General features: G+C 38.8%; 2 protein-coding genes across 2 annotated transcripts; both read left to right on the top strand.

Moving 5' to 3' along the window:
• The first annotated feature begins 500 nt into the window (after positions 1-500).
• On the top strand, positions 501-6,961 carry LOC106745294 (tuftelin-interacting protein 11). The gene is made up of 8 exons (XM_014620779.1): positions 501-931; positions 3,579-3,792; positions 3,871-4,048; positions 4,137-5,092; positions 5,546-5,742; positions 5,833-6,261; positions 6,363-6,520; positions 6,603-6,961. Exons 1-8 carry the CDS (start codon positions 823-825, stop codon positions 6,849-6,851), a joined length of 2,490 nt encoding a protein of 829 aa, XP_014476265.1. The 5' UTR covers positions 501-822; the 3' UTR covers positions 6,852-6,961.
• A 1,940-nt stretch (positions 6,962-8,901) lies between these two features.
• Positions 8,902-12,262, top strand: LOC106745295 (breast cancer metastasis-suppressor 1-like protein). The gene is made up of 3 exons (XM_014620780.1): positions 8,902-9,202; positions 9,492-9,714; positions 9,935-12,262. The coding sequence occupies exons 2-3, from the start codon at positions 9,497-9,499 to the stop codon at positions 10,407-10,409; spliced, it is 693 nt and encodes a 230-aa protein (XP_014476266.1). The 5' UTR covers positions 8,902-9,202; positions 9,492-9,496; the 3' UTR covers positions 10,410-12,262.
• The last annotated feature ends 1,634 nt before the right edge of the window (positions 12,263-13,896 follow it).

The following is a 13,896-nucleotide window of genomic DNA, read 5'->3' as shown; positions in this document are numbered from 1 at the left end:
ATGATACCGTCAAGCGTCGGAGCAAATCAGCAGACTACGAATTGTTTGCTGATTGGATCGACAGAGTACGCTTGTCTGCTGATTGGTTCGAATGCTCGACGTTACCATGAAAAAGCCTCTTCACCTGTGTTGTATGAGCATTGTCGGACGTGCCCATTGGCTGTCGGATAGATAATTTTTAATGTCTCCGACATTTTCTCTAAACACTCTAAGGGCACGTTCAAGGAGACGCTATTTAGCTCTATCGCGTTATCCTATCTTTATTGCTCTTTACATGTACAATAAAGATATGAATGACGTGGTAGCGCTAAATAGCGTCTCCTCAAACGCTCCCTAAAAATTCTCTATCCGACAGCCAATTGATATATCCGATAAGCACGTTATATGACACGTATAATACTTTATGCCTTATGTGTCGGACATACTAGACTGCACTTTACTTTTATATTGTGTAATTCCTACACATTAACGATCGCTATATTTAGTCTGTTTATTTTAGCTGAATTGGCTGAACAGATCAAAATTTTATATCACATTGAAACATATAAAACGTTCGTACGAGATTCTCACGCTTCAGTGTCTGTAAATTTCTCGACTAGTGCAGTCAGTTCAGCTAAAAAGAACCGACTAATTGCTAGATGCGCAGAACTCATGTGCGAGAGACGAACTTTAGGACCATTTCTCACGAAGTGAACCTGTTGCTCTGACTTATACTATGGTTAGATATATTTCAGTAGTTGACATAAGATTATATTACTCGTGATTACGAAACAAAGTAATTAAAACAAAATAAGATATCAAGTAATACAAAGAAGGAGCAAGATGTCTGAGGATGAAGTAGAAAGCTTTGAAATTACTGATTATGATTTAGACAATGAATTTAATATAGCCCGTCCTCGACGCAAATTCACGAAGAAACAACAAATGCTAGGTATAGTATATATATTTATTACTTCAGCTTACAATGCCAGGAAGGGACTTGGTTTACATTTGCTCTAAAATTCATCCATCCACACCATTTCATTCACTCACAGCCTCTATATGCTTTCTACTATTATTCTATCCAAATTATAATACAATAAAATTATAATAAAATAAACTACATATCAGACCAAACCATACAACAGACCAAAGAAAACAACGAAAATCGCATTATTACACAACTCACTTTCATATTACAAAAGTTGTACTTGTTTAAAAGTTACAATTACCTTAGATTGCTGCCTGTTTAATAAAACTTACAATTCTTTCTGTGCGAACAACTTGCCTCTTTGTCCTATTCTTAGACTACTTTCGCTTCTATATATTTTACATCTATTTCTCCTATTTTAATCTACTTTCTAATATTATACTTTCCCTATTATCTACTAATTATATCTTGTTTTTTTTTACATTTACACTTATATTTGTGCTTTAGCTACTTTATTTATTCCTACCTTTACTATTTTTTTTTTCTTTATCCTTTTCCTCCTTTGAACTTTTCTTTTTTTCCTTCTCCTTCCACAACTTTTTTATTACTTCTCCTTTTTCCTTATCTAATATATCACTCCAGATTCTTTCTAATCTTTTCTTTACAATTTTTCCTAAATTCTTGAACCAATATCTCACCATCCTAAATTCTGCTATATTATATTCCATTTTGTCAAAAGCCATTCCACAGAATCTATATCTTTTATCCGCTTCCCTCATCCAATACTTATTGCCTTCTCCCATATTTCTACATCTTATTCTTATCAAAGCTCTCACTGTTTCTCCTATTCTTACATTCTCCAAGTTTTTCACTCTTAAATATCCAGGCTTTTCTATTCTCTCTCCTATTTCTTTACATTTCCTGTTATATTTCACCTTCCTTATCTTACTTTCTTCTATTTATCTCTGAATATCTTTTTCTCTTTCTAAAATCTTCTATGTTTATGTTTCTAGCTCTTAATTCTTTTATAGCCTTTAAATCCCAACTTTTCCTATTATAGTATTTTTCTTTTTTCTGCTACACAGCTCTTTCTCTCTCGCTTTTTCTTTTTTCGCGTAATATATCCATACCAAATTTTCCTTTCTCTTCTCTCTAGCCTTCTTTTTGAATTTCAGCGCCTTGATTCCCCATCTGATTTTTAGTTTTTCTAAGCCCAATTCTCTCAAAATTAAGTACCTCGATATGCAGAAATCTAATCTAAAAACCCATCTCACATAATGTAATATAACATTCTCCATTTCTTTTTTGCCTCCCACCCCTATATTTCCACTTCATAAGTCATCATACTTTGTACTAAATATCTAAAAAGTATCCATCTTTTCTTAAAATCGTTTCTACATATCCTTTCCTATTCCCCATACTCCCTTCCCTTCCTTATTTAGATCCTTAATGTGATCAACATAATTTCTTTTCCTATTGAATACGAACCCAAGTATTTGAAACTTTTCACTTCCTCTATTTTCCTATTCCCCCATTTCCATACTCCATCCCCTCCTATTCTCTTACTATGAAAAATCAAAATCTTTATTTTTTTTCCACAGTGAGTTCTAATTTCCTCTTCCTCGAAAATCTTTTGAACGTATCCATCATATCCAGCATAGCCGACCAGTTCTTCGCCAAAACCACCATGTCGTCCGCATATGCTAATACCCATACTCTCTCTTTTCTTAAGGCTATACCTCCTATTCCTCTTTTCTTAAATTCTCCTTCAATATCCACTATGTACAAATTAAACAGGGTTATATTCATCACACAATCTTGTTTTAATCCTTTCTTCACTGTGAATTTCCTTGTTAGTCCGTCCTTTCTCTTGACTATCACTTCCGTTCCTTCGTAAACCATTTTCATTTTTTTTTGTCAAATTCCTATTCACTCCTTTCTCTTCTAATATTTTCCTTGTTCATCCCTACCTACTTTGTCAAAAGCTGCCTTGAAGCCTATGAACAAAGCAAAGACTCTCTTTTCCTCTTTATTCTTTTTCCATTCTCTCTGTACTATATGGTTTAATATATAAATGTCCAAAGTAAAATATCTTTTCCTAAAGCCGGCTTGACTTTTCGGCAGCAAATCTTTTTCTTCTATCTCCTTTTTCAATTTACTTTGTAACATTTTTGCGTACACTTTATAGGCTGTACACAGAAATGAGGTTTTTCTATAATTCATTATATCCACCTCTCTTCTTTTATACAACGGTACAATTATACTCCTTTTCCACTCCTCAGATATTCTATCCTCTTTCCATGCTTCCTTTATAACATTTATTAAACCTTTCTTGACTACTTCCCCTCCATATCTCCATAGATATCCCATCTATTCCCTTATATTTTCCTTATCTCTTAGTTTCGCCAAACTTATTCTTACAATCCAAATTATATATAAATCTCAGACGCTCTCTCAGACAACACACACTCTCACTCATGCCACCTAACCAAGGCCAAATGCTAGGTATAGTATATTTTGCATTAAAGTGAGAGGGAAATTAAAGAGACTGAAAATTATGAGCGATACGTGTGTTTGGAAAAATGTACAATATGAATACTGATGATACTTCTTAAAAATTTAATTTAATATTTGACTTTCCTAAGAATTACTTTGTTTGTCAACACAGGGATGTGGGCTGATGACAGTGATGAAGACGAATTATCTGCCAGACCATCTTTCAAAACTTTTAATAAAGGACCAAAAAACTATACAACACCTGTTAATTTTGTTGCTGGTGGTATCCAGCAAGCAGGAAAACCAAAAGATAAGAAAGAAAATAACGATGAGGAGGAAGATGAAGAGACACAAGAGTCTCAATCTAAATATCAAGATGATTCAAGGTAAAGCAACACCTACAAATTTTCCATTGCTTTTCTAGTATAATCTTAGTAACATAAATTTGTATCTGACTAATTTAGCTCAGAAGATGAGAGGTCAAGTAACTCAAAATCACAATCGTCTTTCTCTTTGAATTTGGAGAGCGACATCGCAGGCCTGCGTAAAAAGCGAAATCAAGTAAACCCATTATTGCTGAAAAGTGGAATGGGTAGTTGGGAAGTACATACAAAAGGTATCGGTGCTAAATTGTTACTACAGGTATGTCACAAAAAAAAAGGCAGCCTATTATTTATTAATATATTCTCTCGAAGTGATACGGTAATAAATGGTAATATTCTTCATTTAGATGGGATTTGAACCTGGTAAAGGTTTAGGTAAACAGTTGCAAGGAATAAGCGCACCAGTGGAAGCACATCTCAGAAAGGGAAGAGGCGCGATTGGTGCGTATGGTCCCGAGAAAACACCTAAAATTCCAGATGTAAAGAAGGATGACGATGGAGAAGAGGCGAAAGAATCCAAGTCAAAAGTATCCCAATGGCGAAAGAGTGATAATAGCAATAAGAAGAAGACGAGATATATTTACAAAAGTGTAGATCAGGTTTTAGAAGATGGAAAATTGAAACCGAATAGAAAACTTCCAGTGTCGAGTGAAATGAGCAAGGTCAAAGTAATCGATATGACAGGGCCAGAGCAGAGAATTCTCAGCGGGTATCATGCGATAGCCGGTGGCCAGCAGTGTCCCGACGAGATTGTTATTACGTCCGATAAGAAGACTAAAGTAAATTTTTCTCTGCCTGAATTACAGCATAATGTAAATTTAAAAGTGAGCATGTGCGAACAAGATATTATTCAAAATGATCGGCGGACGAGGTATTTAAACGACAGAGTGATCACGCTGGAAGCAGAAAAGAAGAACAAGTCAAAAGTCATCGATCAAATTAGCCAATCAATTCACACGATGGAGAATGTGTTGGTGATCATGGACAGATTAATGAATGAAACGAACGAGCTGACGCTACAGGAGACTGCGGAGGCTTACAAAAATTTAAAAGACAATTATTATGAAGAGTATAAAATGTTCGAGCTTGGTGAATTAGCTAGTAGTTTCGTGGCCCCAAAGATTAAAGATTGTCTGCTGAGTTGGAATCCACTGATGGAGCCGAAGAATGCAATTAAATTGTTTGAAGTGTGGAAGGATATTTTGGAAAATGGAGCTAGTAGTACACTCCAAGCTCGAGCTATGCATCCATATGATCAATTGGTGTGGAATGCATGGATGCCATCGATCAGAGGAGCCATACAGTAATATAGCATATACTTCTTCCATTGGCGCTACCAGCCTGTTGTAGAGGCCTACCTCTCTCTCACGCGTATGCATGTGGTGCACACGCAGATTGTACACATGCATACGGGACTTACAGTTTAAACGCTGGTTTCGAATTGCAATTGGAGAGAGGTTTTTATGGCATGTATGGCAGGTATGGTGTCTTGGTGATTTGCCGGATCACCGATGAGGAGCCACGAGCGCATGCAAATTTTTCTGGCTCTGCCGAGAATCGAATCCGGGACCTCTATAGCATGGCAGACCGGTGCGCTGTCTATCATGCCACGCTCGCGCTTAATATAGCCTACTAATATAATACTAATGTATAGTACTAATATAGTATACTGGTTTACACAATAATTCCGAAGAGCGAATCTTTAATTACAACATAATAATCTCATATCTTAATTTTTTTTGTGAATTATGTGCAGGCAATGGACATGTAGGCAGCCAGAACCCCTAATCGAATTAATAGAGCACTGGATGCCACTGTTGCCTAATTGGATTTTGGAAAATATACTGGACTTATTAGTGTTACCGAAATTAACATTAGAGGTGGAAGAATGGAATCCTCTTACTGACACTGTGCCTATCCATACATGGATTCATCCTTGGTTGCCATTATTACGTGAGTATACATATGTAACATGTATTAATCAGTATGCACACGTTCGATTATACAGACAGGCTAGTATTAATTGCGCATAACTTCCTTCAGGAAATCGTTTGGATACCCTAATTTATCCTATAATACGCAGAAAACTTGGATCTGCTTTAGGAGGTTGGCATCCGTCGGATAGATCCGCTAGGTTAATGCTGCAACCATGGGCGCAGGTATTTGCCAAGGGAGACATGGAAGCATTTTTAGTGAAGAATATAATTCCAAAGTTGCAAGTAGCCTTGTCCGAATTCGTTATAAATCCGCATCAACAGCATTTGGATCAGTGGAACTGGGTGTACGAATGGAAGGATTTGATCCCGCCTCACGTTATGGCAGGATTGCTCGATAAGTTTTTCTTTCCCAAGTGGCTGCAGGTCCTGGCACTTTGGCTCAATCATTCGCCCAATTACGACGAAGTTACAACCTGGTATATGGGTTGGAAGGGGATGTTGAGTGACAAGTTACTAGCGGAGCCGGCAGTGAAAGGTACGTATCACGCTGTTAATCTACAGACGCAAATCCTCCGCTTGCTCCCTCACAACTTTATTCATTGAAATATATGACGAAATATAAATATGATTTACCAGAGCACTTCAAGAAAGCGTTAGACATGATGAACAGAGCCGTCACGGGGCCACAAAGTCATCAACCTGGCGCATTGGAACAGGTTTCGTATCTAACGAGCTTAGAGAGAACCCAACCGACGATGTCACAGATGGCACCGATTGCGCAGCCGCGAATAGAGGTATAATATTGTTAAGCGTTAAGCGCTATGCTTAAAATACATGGTGTTATAATTGGTTGCATATTGAATGTGTTGTTCGCAGAGACTCGCAGAGGCAGTGCGAACCGCTTCGCAGATCCCGCAGGGCTTCAAGGATCTCGTGCAAAAGAAGTGCGAAGAACGTGGTATATTGTTCATGCCGATCCCGAACAGATACAAAGAAGCCAAACAAGTGTACAAAGTGGGAAACGTCCAGGCATATATCGACGGCAACGTACTGTTTGTGTGCCACAACGGTACAAATTGGATGCCAACGCATTTAAATGCCTTATTAGATATGTCTGAACCTTAGGATCCTGTATGAAATTAGCCACACAATTGTTCAAACTGTATAGTTACTTTGTCGTATTCATACCGTAAATATGCTGTAAGATATTTCTGAATATATATATGTATATACAATCGGTTCATAACGTTCTACGTTTTCCGATACCCAACTGCTATTTTTCCCTATCAGCTCATAGGTCTTCCTCAAGTTCTCTCTCTCTCGTTTCCTTTGTTATTTCCTCCCGCCAGCTTTTCCTCGTCTTCTCTTTTCTGGTGGAGTCCAGTTCAATATCTGCTTAGGTAGTCTATCTTCGGTCATGCGTTGTATATGGCCGTACCATATCGATTGTTTTGTTCTAATATTATCTACCATTGTATGGTTGACGTTCATCATTTCACGGAATCTTGCATTTGTTATATATTCTCTTCTGGATTTTCCTGCTGCTCTTCTCCAAAAGTCAATCTCAGAGGCCAGTAGTATTTTTTCTGTGTTATCTTTCAATTGCCACATCTCACTGCCGTATGTTATGATGCTTCTCATGATGATATCATATATTATTTTTTTGTTCACCTTGGATATGTTCTAGTCCCACAATATTCTGTTTAACATGGAAATAGCCTTCTCAAGATCAAGAACTGTCTTGTCACGTGGTAGAACCTATGAATGAAAGCAAAATTATATTATTAGGATGATTGATCGATTCAAATAGATCAATATATAAATGATAAATTATTATAAACATCTCAAACATTAATGCTACTGCAAGGTTTGGCAATTCTCCACAATTTAAGAATAAAGTTATAGCTTGTCCTACCTATGATGTAAGTTCTTCTATCGTAACTATCTGAGAATAATGCAGAGAACAATGGATTACTTTCAATAACATTGTCAATTGCTACCTTAGTTAGTCCTATCAATTCTTGATGACTAAGTTGTTTCAGACTTTGTTTCATCGGGTCACAACTCTTCTCAAGAATCTCTTATTGCATCTCATAATTGAGAGTTTTCTGCAATGTCCATATTAGATCGTTTACGATGCTTATTTATTTATCTCTGTCTTCCATGTAAAATATTTTAGGTACGTTATCGAAGTTGTTCGCTGTCACTTAATAGATTATCTTCCACTGAATAAAATTAATTGAATGCAACAATAATTAATTTCTATTTTGTTGTAATTTTGTAGCTCAAAACTAAATGTATCAATTATATAATAATTAAACATTAACGTTGCATTACACATTAAGGTATATTACATATTAACGTTATAACCGAACTGTTATGTCAAGTGGTGGAATTATAATCGAATAAAAATTATATTATAATATTAATAGGACGATTTATTTATTTTAATGGAACAACACGTAATTGATAAATTAAGGTGGTAAATAATTATTGCTTCGAATAAAAAATGTTTTAAACACAAGTGGACACATAATCTAAAGTTGATACTGTACTCCAAAATATAGGTGAAATATACATCCATCAAGAACACACTGTGATTCAACTCAACGTTTCTGATTGGTCATTTGCTCTTTCTAGGGATCTTTCAATCGACATATCACATTTAACCTAATATCGTGTTTGTCACAAAAGTTTTACCTCAATCAATCACTCAGATTCCAACACATTTTATTCCCACGCAGCTTATTTGCATTTGCGTTGCTTCGAAATGGCATTATTTCGGTGCAAAAACCAAAAGTTGTTAAATACTTGGGTAAATCTCCACAGCGTTGGGATCGGTGGAATACTATCGTGCGGTCCGCTCGAAGCATATTTCCACTGTCCTGTAAGCTTTCTGAACATTTTTACATGTACGAATACTTTTTCGATACTGATAAATGCAAATCTCGTTGACATCGACGAAATTTAATGTTACTAGTGACAATATCATTTCTCCGTTATGATTTTTATACATTATCAATTATTTGTAGACAGTACTTCATCCAGCGCCCAATGGGAGGGCTCCATTGCTAGAGACGAAAATGTCGCTAATTGCGAAGTTTCTCAGAAAGTAAACTCGCTGTTCGATTGGTTATCAGTTTCAAAAAGAGTTATCTCGCAAATCCTGCCGGGAAATAGCGTATAGGATGGTGGCTTCGGAGCTTCTGGCTTTCGGTAATCAAACACCACTCAAGTTCCAAGTGGTTAGCTGCGCAAGTTTGTCACAAGTGTCAAAAGCGAGCGAGTGGTATTTCTAAAATTGTTCAAAGAAACTTCAGACCATCGCACAGTTAGTGCGGGAGTTTACGCTGTATCGATGACAACCTAGTGTAAGCTTCCAGTGTCCATTCGCTCCTGCTTCACGATACGTACGAGGAACTTTCTACAAATCCAAAGTTGTTTCTACAAATCCGTATATTTTCTTAAATATATAGGTAAGTTTTGACTTCGTTCGGCGCGTGTGATTGCAATCTGCGCAAAATAACGCACGAAATACCAGGATTTTCGATAATATCAGTACAAGATGCGTCAATACAACACGTATTCTATATAGGTTATGTTATGAATCCTTTAAACCGCTGTATTTCGTGTACTAAGATTCCTTTTTCGTCGGTATTGTTTGTTCCCGCGCGCTATTTTTGCGCCACGTGTTGTATAAGAAAAACAAACGCATGTACATTTATTACATGTATACATATATATAACACCGTTTTTGTCCCAAAGGATAAATGCCAAGCATCAAAGATGAATCGGACGGTGAAGGGGAGGAAATGTCGCACGACAGTAATGACAGTAATCAGAGCTCTGTGTCGTGTGACAGTAGCGCAGAGCACACTGACAGCGATGACTCGTCAGAAATGGATGAGGATGAATGTGAGCGGAGACGGAACGAGTGTATGGAAAACTTGTTAGATCTGGAGAGGCAGTTCACTCTTCTCAAGGAACAGTGAGTATATCCCATGTTTAATACATCTTTCACTGTCACTTAGTTGTTTAGTGGACTTATGCAAACCACTTTTCATGTTGAAACGACACAAGATTGCCACAGAAGAGATTGGCGTGAGAATCGTCGAGTCTATTGGAACGACCTAAAGCTGACGATACAAATGTTACGTTAAGACTCTCAGGAGGTCAATGATTGAAACATATCTCAATGTTTACCTTAGATTATACCGAGAAAGAATCATACAAGTGGACACGAAACTCGGGGAGGTCCGGGTGGGGAAGTCGGAAGAGTATCTGATACCGCTAGAGCGACTGAAGGAGAATCTGAAGACGAAGACCGAAGTGGCCGGGATTTTAAAGCAATTTAGGTTGAACAATATTCTGAACAAGTTCTACGCTGAGGAGCAGGCCGCCCTGCAAAACTTCGAGAGTGAGAAGTCGATAGTCTGGGACTGCATACATAACGACCTCCAGGAGAAGATCCGCCGTTTGGAAGAGGACAAGAACAACGTGGACATACACGCGGATTTGTGGCTCAACACGACCAGCAAGCGACGGAGGAACCACACGGAGAGACGGCGCGCCGTGTCCGTCGCGGGCCCTTATATCGTCTACATGCTCAATGACACGGACATATTGGAGGACTGGGCGATGATAAAGAAGAGCCTGAGCAGCCGGAAAACGGAGATAATGTAACCTCCGGCGCGGAATCGAGGAGCGCCGGATCGGTGGCCGTCGTGACCATTTTTGACTGGTTTCGACAACTGCACAGACAAAGGGTGATTCCGGGATCTCATTCTACGCTCTTTTACTTTCGCGATACAATGAAATTTGTACTTGACCAGGATTAAGATTCGTATCGGCATTCTCCCGATGCTGATCGAGCCTTGCAGCGGTCGGAGGCGCGCGTCCCGAACGATCGCGAACCAGTCAGCGAGCAGCAGTCGCGAGAGATTCGCGAATTCCGAGAGAATATTAAGGCGAATACACAAATCGTGGCCGTCGACGTACAAGTCGGGCGACGGTTGTTGCCTGCCATTCAATCGCTTTAGTCACCTCTTGACATTTTTTCTCGACAAATCACTACAAAATTTCACTACTCTCCAAATGAGTCAAACTATAGTCACCTTTTTTCCTGAGTTGCCGTTAAACTTGTAAAATATAGGCGTTCTATGTGTATATATATTTTTTTGCCTTCTTATCTGCTACCAATTGCTCCGAAAGCGTGCTCGTGTATCGTGCGCGTCCTTAGTCTTTCCTTGTTACGAACTTTCAAATCGTACTATGAAAAGAACTCGCTATATGTTAAATTATCCAAAATTAAAGTTGGAGAAGTAAGAATAAATGTTACTTTTTTTCGAACGGTTTTGGTTACTCTCAGAATTTGACAAAATATTGTCACTTCTGGTCACTTCTGGTATTTTAATATTTAAGAGGTCACCTATTCTGCTAAGAATCAGTCATTTTATTTCACTTTATTTTGCACCAGTGAATGGATGGCAGGATGTTATGCATTGTAAAAATTCTTGACGGCAAGCGAGTGCATCTCCTTTCGAATCAACACCAAAAGGGTTTAATTTATTGATCGATGATTTATTACCAAAGCGGAGAGCAATATGCTATAAATTTAACGAAATACGGTTAACACGGTAAATTTATGGCGAAACAATCGAGAATTGGGTGTGGGTATAATGCTTCCGACGTCGATGTTACATACAATCGTCCTTGACACGTGCGAAAATTTCGCCCAGTTGGAAGTAGCGTGAAGGAACAGTAGAGACTTCGGAGATAAGCACTTCCAACTGCGGCGTTCGTCACGGATGCGATGTCTGTACAGTGTGCCTTGGGGGGAAAAAAAGTAAAATACTACGTTAGTTTACGCTAACGTATTTCCGGTATATTGGAGTGAAGCAATCACGATTTATTCCCGTCGCGGGATTTCGACAAATCCGATTTATCTCGAGAATTGTCGGCACTGAAAACGATAATCGTGTCAGTCTGTCGTTACCGTAAAAATGACTGAGAATGACTGAAGATTTCTGTTTCATACGTAGTGCCAAGAATTAAATATTTATTGCGCGTGTGTGTTGATCAGTTCGGGCGCAATAGTTACACGAGAGACTGCACTTCGTTTTATTATATTTCTTGTTAAAGCTCCCTCGTCCTCTGGGCGTACACTAGTCGTCCAAAGAGCAGGCTGGTTGACTGTATTTTATTTAGTCAGACCTGTCTCGTCCAACATGGGAAAACATGGCTCAAAAAACTTATCAGTTGGAGCTTTAATGAGAAATAACCGAGAATACAGTGTAATTATAGTGGACGCGAATTTCGATCGACACTTTGTTAACATACATTTTGTTAACACATACATAAAGATATTTCCGGAAGGTACTCACCCGTCTCTCCGTTGGATTATATTCATGGAAACTTTGAGTGTTTTCTGTTTAATATTCCGTTATTCCTAATGTGTATAAAAATTGTACAATATCAATTGGGCATATTTCATATTTTTGAATAAAGTTTGAAAAACAGCACAAGCTCTCACCCGACCTCGTCTAAAAATACCACTGAGTCGTGAACCTTTAGTTTCTAAAGTCTGAGGATCAAGACAGTGATCGAGGATGAATGATGGAATTGTGTGTGTGTGTGTGTGTGCAAACAAAGATAAGTAGCCGTGTTGATTCAGGATAACTTTCAGCGATTAACCTGATCGACGATTTTAAATTGCTGCACGGAAAAAATGAGCCCTAAATCAATAATAGATATTCTCATATACATATAAGCAAGAATATTATAATCTTCTTAGACGATTTTTAGATCGAGTCCAAGCAATACTTGCATCAATATAAATTCAATCAAATCAAGACTAAAAGTCTTCTAAGACGATTATGATATTTTTCCTTATATATGAAAATATCTATTCTTCATTTAAGACTAATTTTTTTCCGTATGTCTTCAAGTGTCACCTGATCTATCTCGCTGACACAGATAAAAATTATGAACTTTCCGATTGTTGCGGAGCGACAAATTAGAAAACTGAATTTGGCAAGTCACACCTCGGTTCATCGCGTTTGCTCTCGCATTGACGAGTCGATCGAAGGCGCGAACAACACATACACGCACACACACAGGCAGACAGAGAGAGGGTAATTTTAAATGTAATTTTTATTTAGGCTATGTACAACACATACGTACAATACGTGACCCTTGCTTAAAACTATGTTACGCTCGTCCGGTATGCATTTCCACTTAATTTTTTAACTTTTTTTTCCTCTCGACACACAGCACGTGACTTGGTGTGTGTGTGTGTGTGTGTGTGTGTGTATGTATGTGGTGTGCGCGTGCTTGTAATTTGAATACGCGAGCATGTACGCGTATACGTGCCTACGCATATCATGCATCTTCATACGTCGCGTGTGTATGTGACATGTGTACGTTTGTGTGTGTCATTTTTATCCTGTGCACGTATGAATGTAACGTGTGCGATATGTTACAAACTTTTTTTCTCTTTAGGAACATTTCTCGTGGAATGCCGCGAGCGATGATAATAATAAGGTCGCAGCGAAACTACACGAAAAAACAATGCGCAGTCGTCTCTGCGGCTTCTCATCTCTCCTCTCGAGTCGATATATTGATTAGACAGTTATCGAAAAATGACACCAATATTTAGACGATTGTTGATTGGACAGACTCCGAATATCACGACTGAAAGGCGCCAGGGAGGTGTCGCGGGTCGCGGCGAATCGCAGGTGTTGAGAGAATGTTTGCGGACCGTCCTCTCTCTCTCTCTCTCTCTCTTGCGCTCTCCGCGTGCAATTCTATGTATATACTCGCACAAACAAACACACCTGCCTCCGACATCGGGGGAGGAGGGGGGGGGGCGGAGCTCTCGAAGAAGCGTCGAAGGGTCCAAACGCGAGAGCTCCGTGTTTCCGGAGAAGGCTCTCTTTCTCTCTCTTCGATTATTTGAAGTCGCGGGAAAGCATCCGGACGATCGACGAGCGAAAGAGTAACGATCAACCGGTTCGCGAACGAACAACGGCGAGGAACTAACGGCGCGTTCTTTTCTCTCTTCTCTCATCACCGAGTGTCTCCGCCGTGTATTATCGACGACGACGGATACGGCGGACGTCGACCAACGTACACCGCGGATCGTCCGTCTGAGATGATTACATCCCGATGA

Source organism: Dinoponera quadriceps, unplaced genomic scaffold, assembly GCF_001313825.1.
Source record: "Dinoponera quadriceps isolate SergipeBrazil2010 unplaced genomic scaffold, ASM131382v1 scaffold1527, whole genome shotgun sequence".
Classification (NCBI taxonomy): Eukaryota; Metazoa; Arthropoda; class Insecta; order Hymenoptera; family Formicidae; genus Dinoponera; species Dinoponera quadriceps.
Note: the sequence above shows the minus strand (reverse complement) of the source record. Positions and strands in the feature narration are given on the sequence as shown.

Bases quoted from the DNA above. Each gene is read 5' to 3' on its own strand.
- LOC106745294 (XM_014620779.1), top strand. From the start codon at position 823: ATGTCTGAGGATGAAGTAGAAAGCTTTGAAATTACTGATTATGATTTA. The intron at 5,743-5,832 runs GTGAGTATACAT...AACTTCCTTCAG, and splicing joins TCCTTGGTTGCCATTATTAC to GAAATCGTTTGGATACCCTA. The intron at 6,262-6,362 runs GTACGTATCACG...ATGATTTACCAG, and splicing joins AGCGGAGCCGGCAGTGAAAG to AGCACTTCAAGAAAGCGTTA.
- LOC106745295 (XM_014620780.1), top strand. From the start codon at position 9,497: ATGCCAAGCATCAAAGATGAATCGGACGGTGAAGGGGAGGAAATGTCG. The intron at 9,715-9,934 runs GTGAGTATATCC...TGTTTACCTTAG, and splicing joins TTCACTCTTCTCAAGGAACA to ATTATACCGAGAAAGAATCA.